The sequence below is a fragment of the Passer montanus genome, unplaced genomic scaffold, assembly GCF_014805655.1.
Source record: "Passer montanus isolate IOZ18808 unplaced genomic scaffold, ASM1480565v1 scaffold17, whole genome shotgun sequence".
NCBI lineage: Eukaryota > Metazoa > Chordata > Aves > Passeriformes > Passeridae > Passer > Passer montanus.
In genome coordinates this window covers 11855944-11876589 of record NW_024364270.1, presented here as the reverse complement: position 1 = coordinate 11876589, position 20646 = coordinate 11855944, and the positions used below count along the sequence as shown (strand labels likewise).

General features: G+C 40.4%; 2 protein-coding genes across 5 annotated transcripts in view; one reads left to right on the top strand and one right to left on the bottom strand.

Annotated features, from left to right (window-relative positions):
* Positions 1–12345, bottom strand: part of VEZT (vezatin, adherens junctions transmembrane protein) — a 53132-nt gene extending 40787 nt beyond the window's left edge. For all 4 annotated transcript variants that reach the window (XM_039704171.1, XM_039704172.1, XM_039704175.1 and 1 more), the window contains exon 1: positions 12198–12345. In XM_039704171.1, the coding sequence (XP_039560105.1) occupies positions 12198–12233 (36 nt within the window). In that variant the 5' untranslated portion in view covers positions 12234–12345. The remainder of the gene's footprint in view (positions 1–12197) is intronic.
* Positions 12346–12426: 81 nt separating this feature from the next.
* The window catches only part of FGD6 (FYVE, RhoGEF and PH domain containing 6), a 72660-nt gene continuing 64440 nt past the window's right edge, over positions 12427–20646 (top strand). The window contains exon 1 of the mRNA XM_039704170.1: positions 12427–12684. Coding sequence (XP_039560104.1) covers positions 12672–12684 — 13 coding nt within the window. The 5' untranslated portion in view covers positions 12427–12671. The remainder of the gene's footprint in view (positions 12685–20646) is intronic.

Sequence of the window (20646 nt, the reverse complement as noted above, 5' to 3'; positions counted from 1 at the left end):
CAGACAGCTGGCAAAATAACCCAAAAATAACAAGCAGTTTTTCTACTATTATCTCAGGCTGCACCTTTCTTTGGGGTCCATGATGAGATTAATTTTTTTAAAAGTTGATCAAGAAAACTGTATTGCCATTTAGATTAGTTCCATTTCCTCACAAAAATGGATGAAGGAAGGCAGAATGAGAGGTAGAGACAGACAGAGATTATCCACTGAAAACTGAATTATTTAAAATTTGGAAAGCTATCACTAGTAAGTGCAATATGGCATAGATGTAAGAATGCCCAATTCTTCTGGTTGCCTAGCTACGTTACAACCTTCCATCTAACTGTAATTAGATTTTCTACTCTACAGAAACATTAAAAAATACATAATCTCTCCAAACGTTAATGAAATTTCATACTTCAGCCCCTAGCTAGGAAGAATAATTTTATTTGTTCTTGTAATTAAGGTAGAATATTGGCACCTTACTAGTTTTACATTAATCCCTTCTGATTACCTCTTAGAAAGCTTTTACATGATCTCGTAATGGGTAAATTTACACTTTTTTATCCCTGTTCAGAACTGGAAATCAGTTTTCTGACCATTAGCTTTGGAAATAAAAATTAATTGAAATTTAATGTGAATATTATTCCTTTAGTTAGATAAGGGGTCTTGTCTTTCAGTTGGGTCTTCTCTTTCAGTTTCTCAGAATGTACTCAGGCTACAAAATCTTCCTCTAACAGATTTCTTTGGCTCCATATGCTTTGTCTCTTCCATTCTTTCTAAAATATTATAAGCAGAACTTACTTGCATATTGGAAGAATCCTGTATTTTTATAAACTTAAATGACCAAGAACTATGCTGTGACTAAAATTCCTTATGTAAGTAAAACCACCATTGTTCTCCTTTCTGAATCCATTAGAAGAATGCAAGATGTGGGTAAAGAAAGCAATGAATAAGAATTGGGTTGAGGCTCTTCTGAAATTATATTATTAGGAATCTTAACAAACTAATCAGAAACACCATCCATTAAGATTGAGGTCTCTTGTGTAGCACAGGCACCTTCACATTTTACTTAGAAAAATCTGAAGATTACACTCCTATTAGAAATACTACAGATGGCATAAATACATTAGTCTATGCTAACATAAACCCACACGATTTATTTATTTATTGTATTTCATTTCCTACTAGCCTGACACTTGCAAAGCTGTGTGGTCTGCATAACTCATAGTTGCCTATGATCAAAAGAAGAAAAAATGGAGGATGTTTCTACCAATCTAGAGATAATATCTCCCATGACATGTAAGTAATGTCTAGAAAATCCATTAAAGCAATTTTTAAAAGTCGAAGGGTAGATTTTATGTGTGGCCATTCATACAGAATTTCCAATATTATCAAGGAATAGAAAATTATTAATTATGCTACTATACAATTGCAATGTGATACCATTAAAATATCCTATTTTGTATACTGTGTTTCAGTACAAGAGACAGAAGTACTACACTTAATGCTTACAAAGCATGTTTCATCCTCACAAAGCTCTAAAAGCAATAATTAAATCTCATAATGTGTCTTATGTATCACAAATTATAGCTCTAAGTTTTTAGCTTAGATCCTTACTCAAACCTCTCACTCCTAAAAGCCTTCTTTTCCATAAAAAAGATTGCAGACCTGCACATGTTCTTGAACATGCACTTCTAAATGTGAGAAAAGTTCCTCAGTTTCAACTCATCCTATTGTTGTTCATCAGCACTGTCAGCTCAGCTGCTTTCACCTGCAAATATCATGATAATATCAAAAAATACACTTCTTGGTTGGGGAAAATAGGAGGCCTCTGCCTTGTTTCCTCAAAACGTCTTTGCCCAGAATTCATACATTCCTTTTTACAATGGTCCAACACTAAAAAGAAAAAAAAAGAACATCAGCTTTTACATTTCTGCATGTGATATAAGTAGCACACTTTTATTTCAATAAATTCAGGATACACCAGAAAGTTTATCCTTGCAAGCAGTAATAGGTGGTAATTAAAAAAAAAATTAGACCTGTGAGAAAGCTTTTACATTAGAATGCAAGTACACCAGAAAGTTTATCCTTGCAAGCAGTAATAGGTGGTAATTAAAAAAAAAAAATTAGACCTGTGAGAAAGTTTTACATTAGAATGCAAGGGACAAGTTTGTTTCAGTGGATGGCACAGAGAGGGAATTTTAAATACAAAATATCATCCTCCTATTAATACAGCATATTATTCTAGAGGAATCTATTCCAAGTACTTTTGAATTTTTACTTTTAACCACTCTCAACTTAGATAATAACTAGAATCATTAGTATTACTACCTTTTGACAGTCGGGTTTGTTTATTTATTTCTAGTTGTCTCTGGCAGAATGACATGGTAATGAATAATGTAAAAAGTAGAAAGGAAATTTAAAAAAATAATTAAGCTTATTCTAATGTTACCATCATACTATCAGTTACTGGTAGGAAATATTATCTAAAGTAATTGATACCAAAACAAGGTTTTCCAGCAATATGCTGTATTTATTTCAAAAGCTTCCTCCAAGCTGCTACTGCTTCTTATAAGTCACTTTCTGAGACACAGGAGACAGGGATTACATTTATGGCCAGTGCATTTTTAAAAATTATGTTAATTGTCCAAAATGAGTGCTGGAAATGAAACAGTTCCAGAACAGAGAGAAGACTAAAAGCCATTCTTCTTTGGTGTACTTTATACAGATTATATATGAAAAAACTTGTTAACAAGTGAAGTGAGATAGTCAGAAACAGCTGATGTACTGAGTAGGAACATGGTTTTTCAAAGTTTGAAGAAACAGTTTTCTATAGACTCAGCAGAGTCTAGAGAAAACAGCAACAAAAAAACCACTTATCTTTTCATGACTTTTCTAATTTGCTATAGTGATACTGCAAAGTCATTCAATTGTAACTATTTACAGTACAATACAGATTTATCTAAGCTCCTGTTAACAGAATCAAGAAAGAAAATCCTTTCCTCTTCATTCACAACTGCATGAGCATATTTATTTTAGATCCATACTGCTAAAAATTATTTCACTCACAAACATATATTTAATTAGAACTCCATTTTTCATTGCTGAAAGTGGTTGAGACTAATTCTAAACCCAAGATATATTTTTCAGGATTAAAGAACAGTCCACTAAATTACTGTGGGTCTTTAACAGTTCCCCAGTGCTTATTTTAATAGAGCATTGAGCTGGGTTAGGAAAAAACATCATCTAAAGTGAAGACTAAGCATTGTGTCTGCAATTATAAGACAGTAAAAATTTTTAAAAAATCAAAATCAAGGCAAACACTGAAATATAATCAAACATAACATCGCTTACTACTACGTGATGGAAAGGCTGTATTAATAGAAAATTCCCTAGCCTCAGAAAACACTTTGCTTTTGATAGATAAATACTCAAATACTTACATCTATTACAGCCTTGCAAGCACAGATACCACACTTAAATATTTGAGGCATTTTGTGTGTATTCTGAGAAAAACCTTTGCAAGCACATATCAGAGACTAAGACGCTCTTAGCTTTTATAGCCTTGTTAGAATAGCAGCTGAAAGTCAAAACCACACCCAATTATTTTTGCTGATGCATCATGAAGTAAATGACTCAGGATTTCTCCAATAAAGACACGGGCTTCCCTCACTCATGTTCTTTACTATGACACCATTTGCCACTTAGTAGCTAATTAAACAGATTAACCTTATAAGTAGTATTTAATGACTTTGAAAAAAGGCTTAAAGATCTCCTCTTAAAATATGGATGTTGTTCAAAGCTGAGGTTTCCACAACGTCAAAAATACTATGGAAGCTTAAGCCATTTCCAAAATAACTACAATTATGAATTATCAGTTTAAAATCCCAAAAGATTAAACATTTCTACCAGAATAAGAGCAAAGGCTAAGGTATGCTGAACAGGTGGCTAAACTCAGAACAAATTACCAGTATGGAAATCTTCCCCTCTCTCAAAACAGATCTGAAGAAGTTGAGCTAACACTCACAGACAGCGCGATCTTTGTCTCCTGGAAGAGCGTATTCCATTTTTCTCTTTGGTACTGCTGCCATGCACCTGACAGAATGTCGCCCACCTCCCCGTTTCTTTCTGCTTGTCCCTCCAGGATGATCCGAGATGAGGATGAGAAGAAGCTGTCAGTGTAACTGCACCTGTGTCCCTGCACAGAGGCATTTTCCTCACAGCATCAGCGGATGCAGTTTGAAACTTCCCAGGATCATGCGATTTCTCCTGACTAATGTGGCTTTCTAACTGGGAGGAGGGAGATGAAGATGACAGATTGCTAAAGGCTTTTAAAAAGATGCTGCTTGAAAGAATTATTGCACATTGATCTCATATTCAGCCATTAATAAGACTTTCCAAGCACTGGTGTTTAAAAGCCTTGGTCATATTCTCCTGGCTGGTAACCACCTCCCTCCTGAGCCCGGCTGACAAAGAGCCAGGCGCTGCTGACACGGCTGGTATTAGACAATGACTTCAAGGCAGCCAAAGAGGCATTTAGATTTCCTATTCTGCTCTCACTGCCACAGCAGCACAGACCTTGGTTCTCCAGCACTACTGTATCATCTGCTTTACAAGTAGGCTCTGACAACTACTTTAAAGCTATTAATCTATTACTGTTCCCAGATATTTTTTGATGCACAATATCTTGGCCAGTGTCAGAACTCGGTATGAGGGGGTGGCATGGGGCTGGGTCAGGGGAAGTTTGGGTTGGATATCAGGAGGGAATTTTTCACCTTGGGGGTGGCTGGGTACTGGAGCAGGCTTCTCAGAAAGGGGGCCATGGCATCAGGCCTGTATGAATTCAGGAAGTATTTGGAAAACGCTCTCAGAACTGTGATATGATTTTTGGGGTGTCCTGCATGGGGCCTGGAGTTGGGCTCAATGACCCAGCTGGGTCCCTTCCAACTCAGCATATTCTGTGATTCCATTATATGTACCTATTTTGCATAGACTCATGTGTCCTCAAGAGTTTGGGAAGTTTTACAGCCTGTGTATATTTCTGTATCACTGTATCTCTGACGTGGGAATTCTCTTTCCTTTGCATTGTACAGCAGGTGGCTGCACTTTACTGCTATCCTGGAAAAGCATTAGAAAAAAACCATTACATACTAGACAAAGCACTGAAATTCACCGAGAGCTCTGCACTGTTTACCCATTCAAAAGTGGACCTGCAAATGCAGGTGAAAAGCTGAGCAGGTCCTTTTTGACAGTGATAAAAAATACTGGAAAAACTGCAAGTAAAAGTGGTAAGCATGACTTTCCCTGAAGGACAAGGTAAGAAGCCAGCCAACTCTGCACCTGGAGTTTTGGGTGGGAAGTCACTCATCAGATTAGGCTGACGATACAGCAAGGCTGCTTTGCTTTATACCAGTCACTAACTCACAGATTTGCTCTTTCATTTACATTCAAAACTCAATTAATTAAACTAATGCATCTGACTAGTAAACTAGTGAAATATTTCTGACACATTTTTGAAACCTCTTTAAAACATTAGCTCCAAATAATCAACTTATCTACTACAGATCACATCAATTCTTACTCCTAATGACAACATGTGGCCACAGCTCTCTTCACAGAGAACAGCAGGCACAACAACACACTGTGCAAACGTCTTTATTGAAGAGAAAGGCATTCCAGAAACAAAAGACAGTCACATTATGAAGATTAAAAGAAAACTATACTGAGCAATTCTTTCTATACCAGTGTCTCAAGAAAGTTGATTCATGACCTGAAGCTATAAGAGTACTGCAGTATTAACTCTCTGTGCATGACTCCAGAGCAACTCATACAGAGGAGGATTAAAAAATAGACCTCAAAATTTACTCTGAATTATCATGTACTTTCATCTTAAAATTTTCTATTAAAAACAGTAACGCCAATATAGATTTACACACTATATGGTCCATGTAACACTTTAATCTATCTCTTCTGATATCCAGAAATGCTTGATGAGTTGACTTGGCCTCGGCAACAACCAGACTGTTCTTTACATAGTTTTAAGCTTGCACTTTATTTTATTTTCTCTGTGTATCACCTGCTCCCAGTCATGTGATGAAAAGGAGCACAGTGTGTCCTCCCCTTCAACTGAGCAAATTGCTGAGAAGTAAAATATCTGAAACAGCCCACTGGTCACCAGCCCAAGTGCTGGTACAGTACACTGCAATCCTCAGCACAGCCATCTCCCCAGGCTGCTCTCACATGGTCACTGTCATCTGCCATTGCCAGTGAGTACCACTTTAGAACACTGATGTTCTAATTTATACAGCTGAGTGGTGAGATGGAACAGGAAATAATCTGATAGGAAAAAAACTAGGACGGATTTTTTTTTCCTTAGCCAAGTCAGTTTGTCTAATCAGTCTCCTGAGCTATTGTGCAGCATCACCCACAAATCCAGGTGCCAGCATAAAGAAGAGGATGGGAATAAACTGTAAAAGAGGAGTGAAGCCCAAACACCTCTTCTGCCAACAGCCCACACTTCAGGCAGACAAAGCACAGTCCCAAAACCAGCTCATTAGAATGACAAGTGAACTGTGGCTTTGACGGAGTGTGTATTTAGAACTAGCTTTATATGAATGCATATGTAAAAAATAAGAGTACTACATCTCTAGTTCACCCAATATTCAGTGACAAAAATCCTTCTAAGAGAGCATTACTGACAGTACTGTTGAAGGTGCGTGAATGCTGGTTTTCAGCTTCTTTTTCCTAATGTGTGTTTGAGACATTATTTTTTAGAATTCAGCATTACAAGTCTGATGCTTGACAAAAAAACCCCATTATTTTCCAAGTCCTAAAGTTTTCAGGTTTTTGAAAGAAAGTGACTTAAAATTCTCATCACAACAATAAGTTTCTGAAGTTAGATTCCCTGGGGTTTTCATTTGTTTTTTTGTTTAATTTTTTAAACAAAATTATTTTAGAACAGTTTATTTAGGTGAAAAAAGCATTTGTGAAAACACGTGACTGAGTGTTTTGATAAAAGCTCAACCTTTTAAACATATGATTTGCAAGGGCTCAGATAAGGATTTGAACATTTAGTGATGCACCAGTATTCTAAGAAATACCATATTTTTGACATGTTTTACTATTGTAGGCATGTGGAGAACACATCAGCTAAAGGCTGTTCTGTATGCAGTGTATCATGCTGGGAAATGGTGCTGCTTCTTCCTAGGATCTCTTTGCAATCCAGAAATCTGTGGATCAGAACATTACATGCAGCCATCCTCTGTGCCCCTCAGCACAGCAGCATCTTGGTTTGATGCCTACAGAAGCAGTGATTTGTATGGCATTGCTCAATCTGGGACTTCTACTGGGCCAAACAATCCCAAATTTAAAAGTCTGGAGTTACAGTAATGATCAGATCCTCTAGATCTAGAATAAAACATTAGGTTCCACAGTGATACAACCATCATGACACACAGTCAGCTATTCTTTAACATGTTTTCTACTAGTACTGAAATAGCTAATGAATAGCAATATTAAGTAAATAATATGGACAAAACTGGTTGTAGGAATGGCACAAGACTCATGAATTAATTAAAACAATGTCTCAAGTGTGAAAATATTTCTTTCCTAATTAAAATTTTTAAAAATGGAGATTTTATGCCAATGAAATTAATTCAGTACTGCACAATTGTACATGTACATAATTCTGACACAAAGCCTTGTATTTCAAACACTACATATGCAAAAGCCCTTAAAAAATCTAAGGTGGTGGCAGTTTGATATTGTGTGCGTCAAATTCTGTATTTGTGTGCTCTGAGTAAGTTTCTTCTAAATACACAGAATTAAAACAAAAAACCTACAACCCCTCTACCAGAACTGCTCTGACACAGTAAGGATCACGTTCTGGGGTTTCAGCAATGGTCTGGGTGAAGCTGAAGGAAGGAGCATCTCACACATGAGGCGAGCCTGCGAGAGCTGGGACTGGTGAGCCTGGAGAACCTTCAGGGTGGGTCTCATATCCAAGAAAGACTGGAGAAATGGGCACTTTTCAGTGGTGCCCAGTAACAGGACCAGAGGCAATGGGCACAAACTGAAACACAAGAGGTTCCCTTTGAACATCAAGCAATTTTTTTGGTGTGAGAGTGACTGAGTTGCCCAGAGAGGTGGTGAGATCTCTCTCTACCCTTGAAGGTGACCGTCTGACCATGGCCCCAGGCCACTGATTCTACATGACCCTACTTGAGCAAGGTAGACCAGATGACCTCCAGAGGTCCCTTTCAATCTCAAACATTCTGTGGTTCTGCAAACACAGCTTGAATATCTATCCAAAGGTTAACAAAAAAAACCCAAAAAACCAAGCTTGCACAAACTCATTAAAATATAGGACAAATTACACAGCTGAAAACAGAAATTGGAAGCTGAAAATGCAGTATTTGGATCACCTTCATCCCAGTGTTCTGAAAGAATGGGCACAGGAGATAAAAGATGCAGCAGAAAGGATTTTTAATAAATCTATAAACTCAAAAGCAGAAAAAATCCAAGCATAGTGCCTATATTTAAAAGGAGAAAAAGCAATCAAGAATATGTCACATCTATGAATTTGATCAAAAGCCAGCATGCTACTGAGAATAATTATTCTTTCTTGCAAAATTCAAAGACAAAGAAGAAAACAAATGATCATCAAAGAAGATATCACATTGGTGCACCAGAGGTAGGTTGTACCAAACTTACTTGACATCTTTATTCGACAAGACAGCTAATTTTTACAGATAAAGAAAATGCAGGAAGTTTATGTCAACTTTTTACACTATGCTGTATAGTTATGGACTTTTGATACCGTGCCATACCAGTTAGGATAAAAAAGATGGGAAAGGAACCAAGTATGTTGATGGCAGAGATAACAGTAGTCTACACTGACTGGAAAGCCATTGGATCAGAAGGTTACTAATGGAGTTCATAAAGAATGAGTCTTTGGTCAAAGCTTTTGCATTTTTAAAAGCTTTGATATTTACCATAATTAAACTTATATCAAAAACCTTGCTAATGACATTTCCTGATAAGACCCAGTAGCATCATATATGCAGAAAAGGGTTGAAATATAATAGAAAATGAACGGGAAGACCTTAAGTGGGTATTGGTAATGGCATGCAATTTAACAGCAGACAACAACAGCAAGCCCTTACACAGAGGGACTAATAAAAACAAAACTCTGGAAGTTTTGGTAAAATCAAGGACACATACGAGTGGTTACCCTCTCATATTATATCTGAGTCAAACTCTACTCCCAGGGAAGCAGCACCAGGACAAGAGGGCACAGCCTCAAGCTGCACCAGGGGAGGTTCAGGTTGGACATCAGGAGAAATTCCTTAACAGAAACAGGACTTAAGCACTACTGCCCAGGTAGCTGGTGGAGTCACTATCCCTGGAGATGTTCAAGAAACAACAGGCCCATGGTCCTAGCTGATAAGGTGGTGATCAGTCAAAGGCTGGACTTGATCTCAGAGGTCTTTTCCAACCTAAATGTTTCTGTGATTTTGTAAATTCTAGAGACAGATAACTATATAAGACAATGGAAAATATTAGCTGATGTGCAAGGAGGAATGAAGTGGCCATGAATAAATTTCCAGTCAGAAATTAGGTGGCAGTTATAAATCATCTAAGTCCTGACACAGTCCCTCCACTGGCCTAATGATGCAGAAATTTAGCTAGTTTGAACAAGAAGCTTCTTTAATTCATACATTAAAAAAATAAAAAAAGAAGGAGATCACATTGTCCACACAACAATAAAAAAGCCTAACACAATTTCAGTCTCATACAAATACACAAAACGCTGGAAATTTGCAGAGGATTCCAAGATACACTGTGACTGCAGCATGATGGTCTTCCAGGTTTTGTAAAAAAACCTATCTCAAGCAACTTAACATCAATCTGTTATCTCATGACCTCCCTTAATAAATTCAGATAGACACTAATAAAGAACACAATTTATAGTTCCTCCATTGTTTAGTACAATCTGCTCTACACTGCCACGGTTTTTAATTTGTCATGCTGCTGGCTAGGCAAGCCCGGGCCCAATGTATCAGGGCACCTCTCTGTTTCTTGAGTTCTGTTCCTCCCCACTGTGCTTGTAGTATTTTAATTAGAAGAGCAACTGCTTGTAACAAATGCAAGAACTGAAGTGCTGGGACTGTTGAGTCAGTGAATAAAAATTGCTGGCTGCTGCAGACACTAATTTATAAATTGGATAGAATATGGCAGCATTTAGTGGACAGAGTAACTGCCCATCACTCACTATTGTTCAGTCCTGATGATCTGCAGTGGCATTTGAACTTGATGGAAAACACTGCTCTCCCACAGCAGGAATGTGGTGTTTGTGCTTCTTTGCCTTCACAGATAAATTAATGTAAAATATACTTGGATATGAGAAAAATTATTGGAAGCTCAAAATATTTATCAGCAGGCCATCAACTGTTTGATGCTGCAAAATTTTTAATGTGGACACCTGTTATTGATGTCTTCAGGGCCAGCTGGACAGAGCTATGACCCAAAAGGACATGCAAAAAATAGCCTGGGCATAACCATCATATGGAACACATGACATATACCCCATTTGCTTCCCCTCATCCTTTTGGGTATGAGGCACATGAAAGACCACTTCTTTCCTAATTGCACTTCTGTTAGCACATCACCACCCCTTATAACATCCATTGGTATCTTGCTGAAAGGAGCTCCTTATGCACAGAGAAAGCAGCTGCTCACAGGTATAACATCCATTGGTATCTTGCTGAAAGGAGCTGTTCCCAGCAACTAAGCTCTAAATGCTAAAAGCCTTCTTGCAGCAGTGATTGCTGAAGAACATGGGAAGTGACCTACTGAGGTGCAGAAAAAATGTAGCTGTTTACCAGAAATGGCAAATAATTAACAGGGAGAGTTAGGGGCCCAAGAAAACAAAAATTAAAAATACAAATATGTTGTAGCATTAACTACCCCAATACCTTTTGGCTCCTTGCCAATTCCCATCTCTGGCTCATGTGTGTGAAGTAGGCTCCTAATCCTCTGGGGAGCGTTCATTTTAGAATAGCAGGAACCCTGCTGAGTACTCGTGAAGATAATTTTGGTGTGTATTTCACAGTACCCATTTTTATGAGTTGGCAGCCCACCCAGTTTGTAGTCCAGCCAATCAGCCAACCCAAACAGCCTGTACTTGTCCTGCTGCTTCTTTTCTGATTTTATTATGATGTACCACAATATATGACAGATCTGTTACTGTGTCACTCAGCGTACCTGTGTGTATGGATGTACACATGCACACACTTGGTACAGTAAATGTATCCAAGAGCCTTTATTCGTGAGGGAAATCCTTGCCCAAGACACAAGGATAATAATGAAGAGCATACACAAGGAGATCTTTCACTCTCTGTGCAGCAGAATTTTTTCAATCAAAACAGTAGTTGCTGCATGAACTGAAGAACTGTGAAACTGTAAAACAAGTACTACTTTTAATGAAGATAGAAATTACGAGGGCAGGCATTATACTTATAAAATAAATTATCACCACAGATTTATAGTATGAAAGAAAGCAATTTAATGTATCAGCAACATAAACAATAACTCTTATCGTTAGGATCCAAGGCTGATCGTGGATAAACACAAAACTTTGTGGTATGGACCAAAGACTAAAGACATACTGCTTACACAGCTGAGAAAACAATAACTGCTTATGTAAGGAGTGTTTTGCATCCTGGTTGAAGGAGAAACCTGATTGCTATTATAATAATAACTAATTTCAAAGACAGCCTTTCTCTAGAACCACTTTGTACACCTGCAACACCAGGTGCGCCCTCCATTAAGATACTGTTACACTGACCTGCTGCAAACAGACCCGATTTTGTTACCAAACCGCAACAGCTGATATATTTAGCCACTGTTATTTCAACAAGGCCAAGATGATATTGTAGCTCTAACAAGAGGTGGTACAGCTAGGCAGGGTTTATGCATATCCAGTAATAACACAAACACTACGGCGATGAAGCGGTTCCAGTGCTGGCCGCACAGCTGCGGAAGGACGCCTTTAACGCGAGTGACCCCGGCTCAGAAGCAGAATTTTTTAGCTGTTGCCTCGCTCTGCGCTGACCCCGCAGTTCGGCCCGGCGCCCGCCGCCCCCGGGAGCCGCGGACGCAACGAGGGGCGAAGACACCCGGGCCCGGCCCGCGCCGGGTCGCCCCGCGCCCACCTCAAACACCACTTCTTCGTCGAACTCCGGTGTCATCCTTGCCCGCCATGCCACCCCCTCCTCGCGGGCACGCTGGGAAAGCGAGTCCGCCGTGCCGCCGACCGCCTAGCCCCGCCCCGCTGGGCGCCGCTTGGCGCCGGGAAGAACTACAGCTCCCAGAAAGCATAGCGAGAGCCCGATTTTGGGCGCTCTGTGGGCGGGGCTGACAGGGCGGGGCAGCGGGGACGGGGCGGGGCGAAGGCCCGGCAGGGGTGGCCAGTAGGGGGCGCGGGCGGGCGCTGTGTGAGGGCGCTCCGTGTGCCGCGGCCGCGGGGTGGGATGCGGCGGTGGCGGGCGGGGGGAGCTGCTCCTGCTCCGGCTGCTCCTCCGGCTGGGTGGCGGCGCGGGGGAACAATGGGCTCCTTCTCCTCGGCCCTCAGAGGGGCCGTGGCGTAAGGGACGAGGGGAAGCGCGGCTCCGCGCCTGGGGAGCACCATGAGCTCCGCCGGTGAGTGCCCGGGGAAACTTTGGGGAGCGGCGGTTTCCGCCCAGCCGGCGGCAGGCGGGGAGTCCGCGTGCCCCCGCGGCCGGACAGCCTCGCCTCGCTCGCCCCGCGGCGGCGGGACGCGGGGCTGAGGGGCTCTTGCCGCCGGACGGGAGCCGGAGCCGCCGGCGCGCTCCCTGTCCCGGCTGCGCCCTCGGCTCGCTCCGGGGGCAGCGCGGGGAGCGGTCGGAGCGGTGAGGGGCGCGCCCGGCTCGGGGCACTGCCCTCCCGGGGCACTGCCCTCCCGGGGTCCGCTGCGGGCTCCCCGCACCCCTCGGCACGTCCTGCCCGGGCTGGGGCTGAGCCGGTCCGCGCTCGCCGTCCCGAGCGGGTCCCTGCGCCGGGCTGAGCTCCCGGCGGGGAAACCTGCGGGGCCGGGCTGTGGCAGGAGAGCAGCGCCGGGGCTGGGCTGCCGCTCCGTCCGACTCCGCGGAGCTGCGAGGGTCTGCCCGCTGCGGCTCTGCTCCGGGATGTACCTGCCTTGGCCGGGGTCTTGCTCGCAGGAGCCCCTCGGGGCTGCTGGAAAGCGCTCGCTTCTGGCCTTTGCAGCTGCGGGTTGGAACTGACCTACTTCAGTGCTTTCCTTACCTTTCCTCCCCCGTTTCTTGACCGCTGCCAGTTTAACGACTAAAAGAGCTCCAAGGCAAATTCTTGGTTCAGAACAAGAGCACCCCGTGTTTAAGGGAATTGCTGCCGTTTATATTAGCTTGCACGGTGGTGTGCTAACTTAGCGCTTTTGTTCAGACATCTGTTAGAATAGTGGATTTCTTTCTTATCTGCCTGAAGACAAGAACAGGAGTCGTTTCTGCATTGAAAACATGTCGTGTAAATTATGATGTATTGGATGGAAACACAGCTAATTGTAGGGTTACACGGGAAGCAGCAAAGTGCTTCCTGTAGGATTGGGGTGGTTGTGGGTGTTCTAAAGAAAAGGCAATACACAGTTATCAAGCAAAAATATCAACCCAATTCTCAGTGTTTGCCTCTCAGGTATATCAACTTGTTACTGACTCAAGCATTAATTAAGTTATCCGAGCCCTCATAACTAAACAAAATTTACTGGAAAATGAAAAGCGATTTAATGCATCTTTCTGCTTCATTTCAAACATTTCCATTTTTTAATATGTTTGGCAGAACTAATTTTGTTTAGATTTTGAAAAGCATGTAATAAAGCAGGTTATCTCTGCTTACCCGGCTGCATTGTATGTTCCCGTTTTCAGCAGTGCCACTGGTTGTGCAGTTCACACTGATCTTTTAAGAGTTAAACAGCTGTGCACATAAATGTTAGGGGGTGCTCAAGAGCTGGGCTGTTAAAATTTGATACGGTACTAAGTTTCAGAAAGTTGGGTTGATTTTCAGTAGTGTACAGTGATTTCAGGACTTTTAGATCTTAGGTGGTGTGACTAAATCAGTTTTAAGTGTACAGTGTGGTGGTGTTTATGGGGAAGGTGAGGACAAAGGGGTTCTGGTGAACAAAGTAAGCAAAAGCTAAAAGGGATACTGAGGAATATCAGAAGAGAAAGTGGGACAGTTTCATGGCAAATCTAAATTTCGGCAAGTTTTTCAAGAGTGAGGCATAAAGAGTACTGGGGCAGAAAGAGGGAAGATGAGGGGTATTTAAGAGGGGATGAAGAGTATTTTGTGTGTGATGTATTATGTGAAGATAAAATGCATGGGGAACAGGTGAAACAAGATTAGAGATTCATGATCCTGCTGACAGCATCATGACAGCTTTTGACATTTCAGTTAAGGAGTTCCTAGGCATGGCATGAAAAGGCTGAAGACTGCCACAAGACAGTTCTGAAGGTTTACTGTCCCTCTCTTGTTATTGCTGCAGAACTTAGTGCCTGTAATATGTAGGCATTCTTTATAAAGCTATTGTTTATATAAAAACTTAACAACTCTTGTATTTGAATTTTGATCTATAGAATCTATTTCCTACATTGGAATTATTTGATTGTGAATTCAGTTCTTACTCTGGTTTGTGCTGTGTAGGGCAGTTTTCTGACAACGGGTTGGTATAAAGCATTTCTGTAAAAAAGTTACTGTGTTTGAAGGCTTCAGGTGGAACTTGAACTGCTAGAAATCTTTCCTTCAGTTTGACTTGAAGGGCCTAAGTGCCTCTCTTGGGTCTTCTTTTAATGTACCTTTAGGACAAAGCAACATGGTACACCATCATCTGTATTGCTTTAATTTTTTTAAAGTAGCATTTGCAGGTGTATGCTTGATAGGCAGGGCTTTCTCTAAGAGAAATACTGAGCTGCTTGAGGGGATTGTGGTGTGGGGAGAAACCTCAAACACAGCTTCTCCCCAAAGACAGAACTTCCAAAAGGTCTGAGATTGGTAACCCAGCCTTAACCTTGCTCCAGCTTACCTTCTGCCTTTCTAAATAATGCAGTGCATAGTCAATGTCTCGCTGTGTATCTTTTCTATTTCCTCTACAGAATTGTTTCAGTTACATCTCAGTCCAGAACTCCATGATGGAGTTCTGCCACAGCTGTTGCTTACAAATTTTAAAATATATATGGAAGTCTGGAATTGTTGCAGCTAAGGAACTATTGCACTTTTTAAAACTACTTCTATATAATTTGAAGGTTATCTCATTGTAGTGATCAACCCATATGCTGGTTTCAGTCTTCCCTTGCAGCTCTACTCCTGCCATTGCCTTCTCATGCATTGCACAAGATATATTTATATACACACTACATACATATGCCAATGAATGTCCATTTACTCGTTTTCTGCCTGAAAGTATTATGCTGGCTTCAAGTATGTGCTTTGCCTTTAAAAGGAGAAAACAAAAGCTCAGAGTTATGAGTTTGACATTTATTATTTCTTGCTGAAGAAACAGTCCTTATATGTGAATCTATAGAGCTTATTTAATGTGGGCAGAATGTATAGCTTAGGCTTGAAATTGGATTTGACAACAACAATGAGAAAAATGTATTTTAATGTCAGAAATGTAGTTCAAATGGAAAAAACATAGCAGGAACAGAATAAACAAAATCAACATGACTTTTCCAATCAAACTTCATTGCTTTCAAGGATTGAAAAAAAATGAGGCCTGCAGCGTTTAATGTCCCTTTAACCCTCGAACGTGTCAAGTCTCATTAGAGTTACTCAGCTCTGTCTCTGCATGTGATCTTAAAAGGTTGTTTATTCATCTCTTGTCCTTGCTCTGAAGTTATCCCTAACTTTCCTGGTTTATTTCAATAAGTCAGTGAACAGCCTAAGATTTTGAAGTGGATGTTTTCCTTTTGCAGTTTAATTAGGATGTTTTCTAAAACTAGTGGCTTGGAAACCACTAGTTTTCCCTTGTACTTTAAAAACTACATGTGTTATCTTCCGGGATGTTATGACTCAGTCCTTTTTTTGTTTCTTTTGAGCATTGTGGCACCTGAGAAAATCAGAGCCTCTCCATAATGAGAAAATAAATAAACATTTGCAGGAAATAAACTAATGATCTCACAATACTTTTTTGAGGTGTTTACCTAATGAAACTTTCTTTTTGTAACTGAAAACAAAGTAATTGACCTGAAAAGCCTTGTAGTGAGTCTTTAAAATTTAGGCTGCTGGAGAACAGGGGTTTTAGAATACTTTATCTGTTTCTTTTTGCAGTGTATTGAGTGCCAGTGCAATAATCTCTCAGCATATCCCAAACATAAGCAGTATCTTTCTCCCTGCATGTTCTTTAAAAGCCAGACTGGCTTTCTTGTTTCAAGACGGTGAGTTGTAGTGTTTTGTGCCCAAAATAGTCTCAGGAACATCAAACTGGCTGTTGGAGCAAGCTCTTCCTTCATGTGAGAAAAAGCAGCACATTGATCTCTTGGTAGGTACCCTCTGGGCATCCCATTATTTTCATATGTAGCCTACAGATGTGATTTGCTCTATCTGAGAATACAGTGCACATGTAAACAAGGTGCCACAAGAAAGCCAATGCTTATGTTTGCTCTGGGCCAGCTGCTCCGTGGTAGCTGTTTGAAGCCCTTTTCTTTTCCTAGTGTGTGTGTGAAATAGATTTGTCAAGTAGTATGTGAAATGTCTGTAACCTTATAGGTGAAAAGGAATAAACTGCCATATAAATTGTGTGGTAAGATAGGAGTATTCATATGACCAGCTTCTATAAAGTAGCTGATCTCTTAAATTCACACCTTTGCTTACCCTGTAGTAATTTGATTGTGTACCCTTTTCTTAAGCTTAGGCTGAGTTGCTGTCAAAATCTCATGCCACGCTGATTTATTGTTTTACTTTCTTCCTGCTGTTTTGTGGTTCAGAAGGGACATTGCTTTAGGGTAGGTTGCAGGATCTTGCCCAGGTGACTTGAGATAGTCCCATGGGGCATCCTGAATACCATGAGGGGAGCCTCTGTTCATGTGAAGCATTGTAAGCAAAGGAATATCAAATAATATCAGCTTGATAGTGCCTAGAACCATTTGTCCCCTTTTCATGGACAGGTGCAAGTTAACATGACTTGTTCCTTTCTTTTGTTGTTCCTAAATATGAAAGTTGTTAGCATGATCTCAAAGGAATTGGCATAAAAATTACCTGGGAAAAGCACTCCTTTAGCAACAGAAGGGTTTATTGCAGAAGGGGTAGTTCCATTTGATCGTTTGCCTCAGTTCACCTTCATATATCATTGTTTCTCCTTGTTGCTATGTAGGGCAGAGAAGAGAACAAGAGATAAGATTTTGAGAAGGATTTAAAACTGTGTAATAATAATACTTAAGATTGCATTATCTTATTGGCTTTTCTCTTCATTGTCATGATAGAGCATAGACACACAAGTGTTTTTAAGTGAGGTCCTCTGTTGTCAAATTCTGTCATCTGAAGAACAGAAATGGGCAGCACTTTGGGGTCAAAGGATTGAGAGTAGAAGTTGTTTCAGGATGTTCTCATCGTCCTCTGAAACAAATCAAAGGCAGAACAGGAGCACTTAGCAGTCAGGCAATAACAGGTGTTGGTCACAGAGGAGATCAGCAGGATGAGAACGGGTGTTGCTTTTTCCTCAGCATGCTGAAGGATGTAATTCACCAGAGGATGAATGTCTGTTTCTCTGCTGTGACCTGAAGCCAGGCAAAGAGCACGTGCATTGATCTGCACAGGTAGTGCTAATGGCAATTTGTTGTTAGAAAAAGAATGTCCTTTAAATCTACTTTTTCTAAGGGGGTTAGGTGTTGGTATTTTTAAGCACTTTTTTTTCTTCAGCACTGAGCATGGTATTGGCTGTTCCTGCATGAGCAGCAGATTTCCTGTTGGTGATGGCAGTATTGCTAGGCATTTTATTTATAGATTTCTTCCTTTGCATAGTCAAACAGGTTGGAGGCTATATCTTTGACAGTTTCTCTGGCTCCTAAACGTTTCATCTGTTTATGCAAATCAAATTTTATATTTCTACTCAGATTTGCATTTATTACTGGAATCCCTGGATGCAGGGATTCTCTTTGAGAAATGAGGTGGGAGTGGGGAAAATCGTAGTGATTCTCTAATTTCCTGAGTATGACAGGCTAGAGAATCCAATGTCTAGTCCAAAGTTCCCTCTGGAAATTCTACACATGTCAGAAAGTGAATTTAGGTTGCCTGTAAGTGTTTGTGGCTCCACCACAATACTAGGTGAGATATTTCTGTAGTTAATTATCCTTTAGGTTTCATAAGAATTTTAGAGCTTTGTTTCTAGTTTGAACATGTCAAACCTCAGTGGTCAGCTATGGAATCTCATCAGGGGTTAGGTGGGTTTTTTTTGGTTCTGAGGTTTTTTTTGTGATTCAAGAGCCATCTGTTACCCAAAACCTTTCACATGTGTGTAAGTATATATTCTATTACCATTTAGTTTTTAAATTCTTGGTTAAATTAACCAGGATGAGCTTCCTTGGGATTTGAAACATAATTTTTTAGACCTTGGATGCTTCTGTAGTTATTTCTGAGGTTGCTGGAAGGTGACATTGCATTTCACTAACAGTCTGGTAGGTGCTATGTACAGAAATATATTCAACTCCCTTCATCTTTTATGCTTAGCAGATTATTTACTGCTTAGGTTCAGACCTGCGTGGAGCTCTCGTAAAATAACTATGTACAATGATTTCCAAACTCTCTTCAATTTTTTTTCTCTCCTAAGCATAACCGACCGTCTCTGTCCTTAGGTGAATAGCTAGTTCCACATGGCACCAGGAAAAAGCCCACTGTCCAAACAACTAACTACCCCATGCATTTGCTCTATAACATTTCCTTGATTATATTTATTGGTTTTTTACCTTGCTTTTGCTTGCCATTTAGCAAAAGTCATTCTCATATGACTTCCAGTCATTCCTTACACCTTTATATATAACAGTTGCCTCCTACTTAGATTTTTTTTCTATTCTGGATGGAAAATTGTCCCTTTTAGAGCACTGATACGTAGAAATGTGTTTTTCATCCAACAGTGAATTGCATTAGTTTATAAGCAACTGAAGTTTAATTCTCAATTTCTAATGTCAATCTACTATACTTTCACCCTTGTCAGCTGCTGTAATTTTTTTCTGAGTAGTTCATTGCTTGTATTCTTCAGAAACTTAAAGATACTTTGTTGAGGAAAACTACTGGTATGCATTCCCTTCCTGGAGTCTTTCCTCTCACATCACATTTATGTTTGAAAGGGCTCTTCACCACATTCCTTTCTGATGGAGCACTTGACTGCAGATCTGTATTGATACCGAGACTGTAATGTGCCTGTTAATACATTGGGCCATATCTACTCTAGATGTAATGTGCAATCAGTTTAAAGCAGACAGTGGTGTCTTTATTATCCCACACAATTTGCTGGTCTCTTCTGTCTGTGAATGCTTTTTAACGTTGAAGTAATTTGAAAAATTCTAGTAGGCTTCAGAAATCACGTTGAATTGCACTTATTATCAGGAGTGAATTTTTCTGCTCTGTTCATTATCCAGGTTTCTTCCACTGACTTACAAACTGGTCTGTTTGTTTTGCTTTTCTTTACATTTTCATGGTTTTGTTTTAATAAAACCATGGAAGTTTTTGATAGTTTATATTCAGGTAATGGTGTCACATCATAACTTCGGGGTGTGCTCCCTAATAAATACTAGTTAAAAGCCGTGCAGAGTAATCTGGTTTGGTGGTATCCAAAATCTTAGGCACTCCCACAATAGAGAGAGAAACTTGCAAGGTTTATGAACTTCAGTTTGTGTGTGGGAAAAATAATCCACAGGATACTGCTTACCTAGCCAGTGTTTAATCTCCTGTATCTTTGTCAGTCTGTTTCTCTCACTGGGGCATCAGGAAGGGTTCCAAAGCAGCCTGTCTCTCTCCTGTTTCCAGGGAGCTTTAATAACTTGGTAAATATTACTGAACATGGCCCAGGTTACTACTGTGTTGTGTTCTATGACAATCTGGGCATGCCTTCTTTGTTTTTATGCTCTGGAACACCTGCTCCTTTATTGCCATCACTTCATATTCCAATTGCATAAACTGTTGACTTGTCTGCAAGTGAGTGTACAGCTCTTTTGCTGTTCAGGATCAGTAGTCACCCACCTAAAGAGTTAATTTTATTTTTTTCCTAGCAAATTGTTGATTCATCTCTCTGTGGGAAATTTCCCTTTAGAGGAGTTGCAGAAGGTGGGGATAGCCTTGGCAGTAAGTGGTACTTGGGTCACTGTTGACAATGGCTATAGGAAGTTGTACCTTTGGGAAGAAATTCTGGATTCCCTCTTGTAAAACTTCTTAAAAATTGTTTCTTCCATGAGACACATCAGAGACTCTGCCATCAGAGGTTTATCTCTTCACTAATATAATGGGAGCAAGGACAGGCATTCCAAGTGTGGGTACAGGCAGTCTGGGTACCATTTAGTGATTAATGTCCTGGAAAAACATGGTTTTACTGTTTCTGGCTCTCTCGTAGAGCAGTGCCTTGCTGTTTAGGAAATAGTTACAACTGAG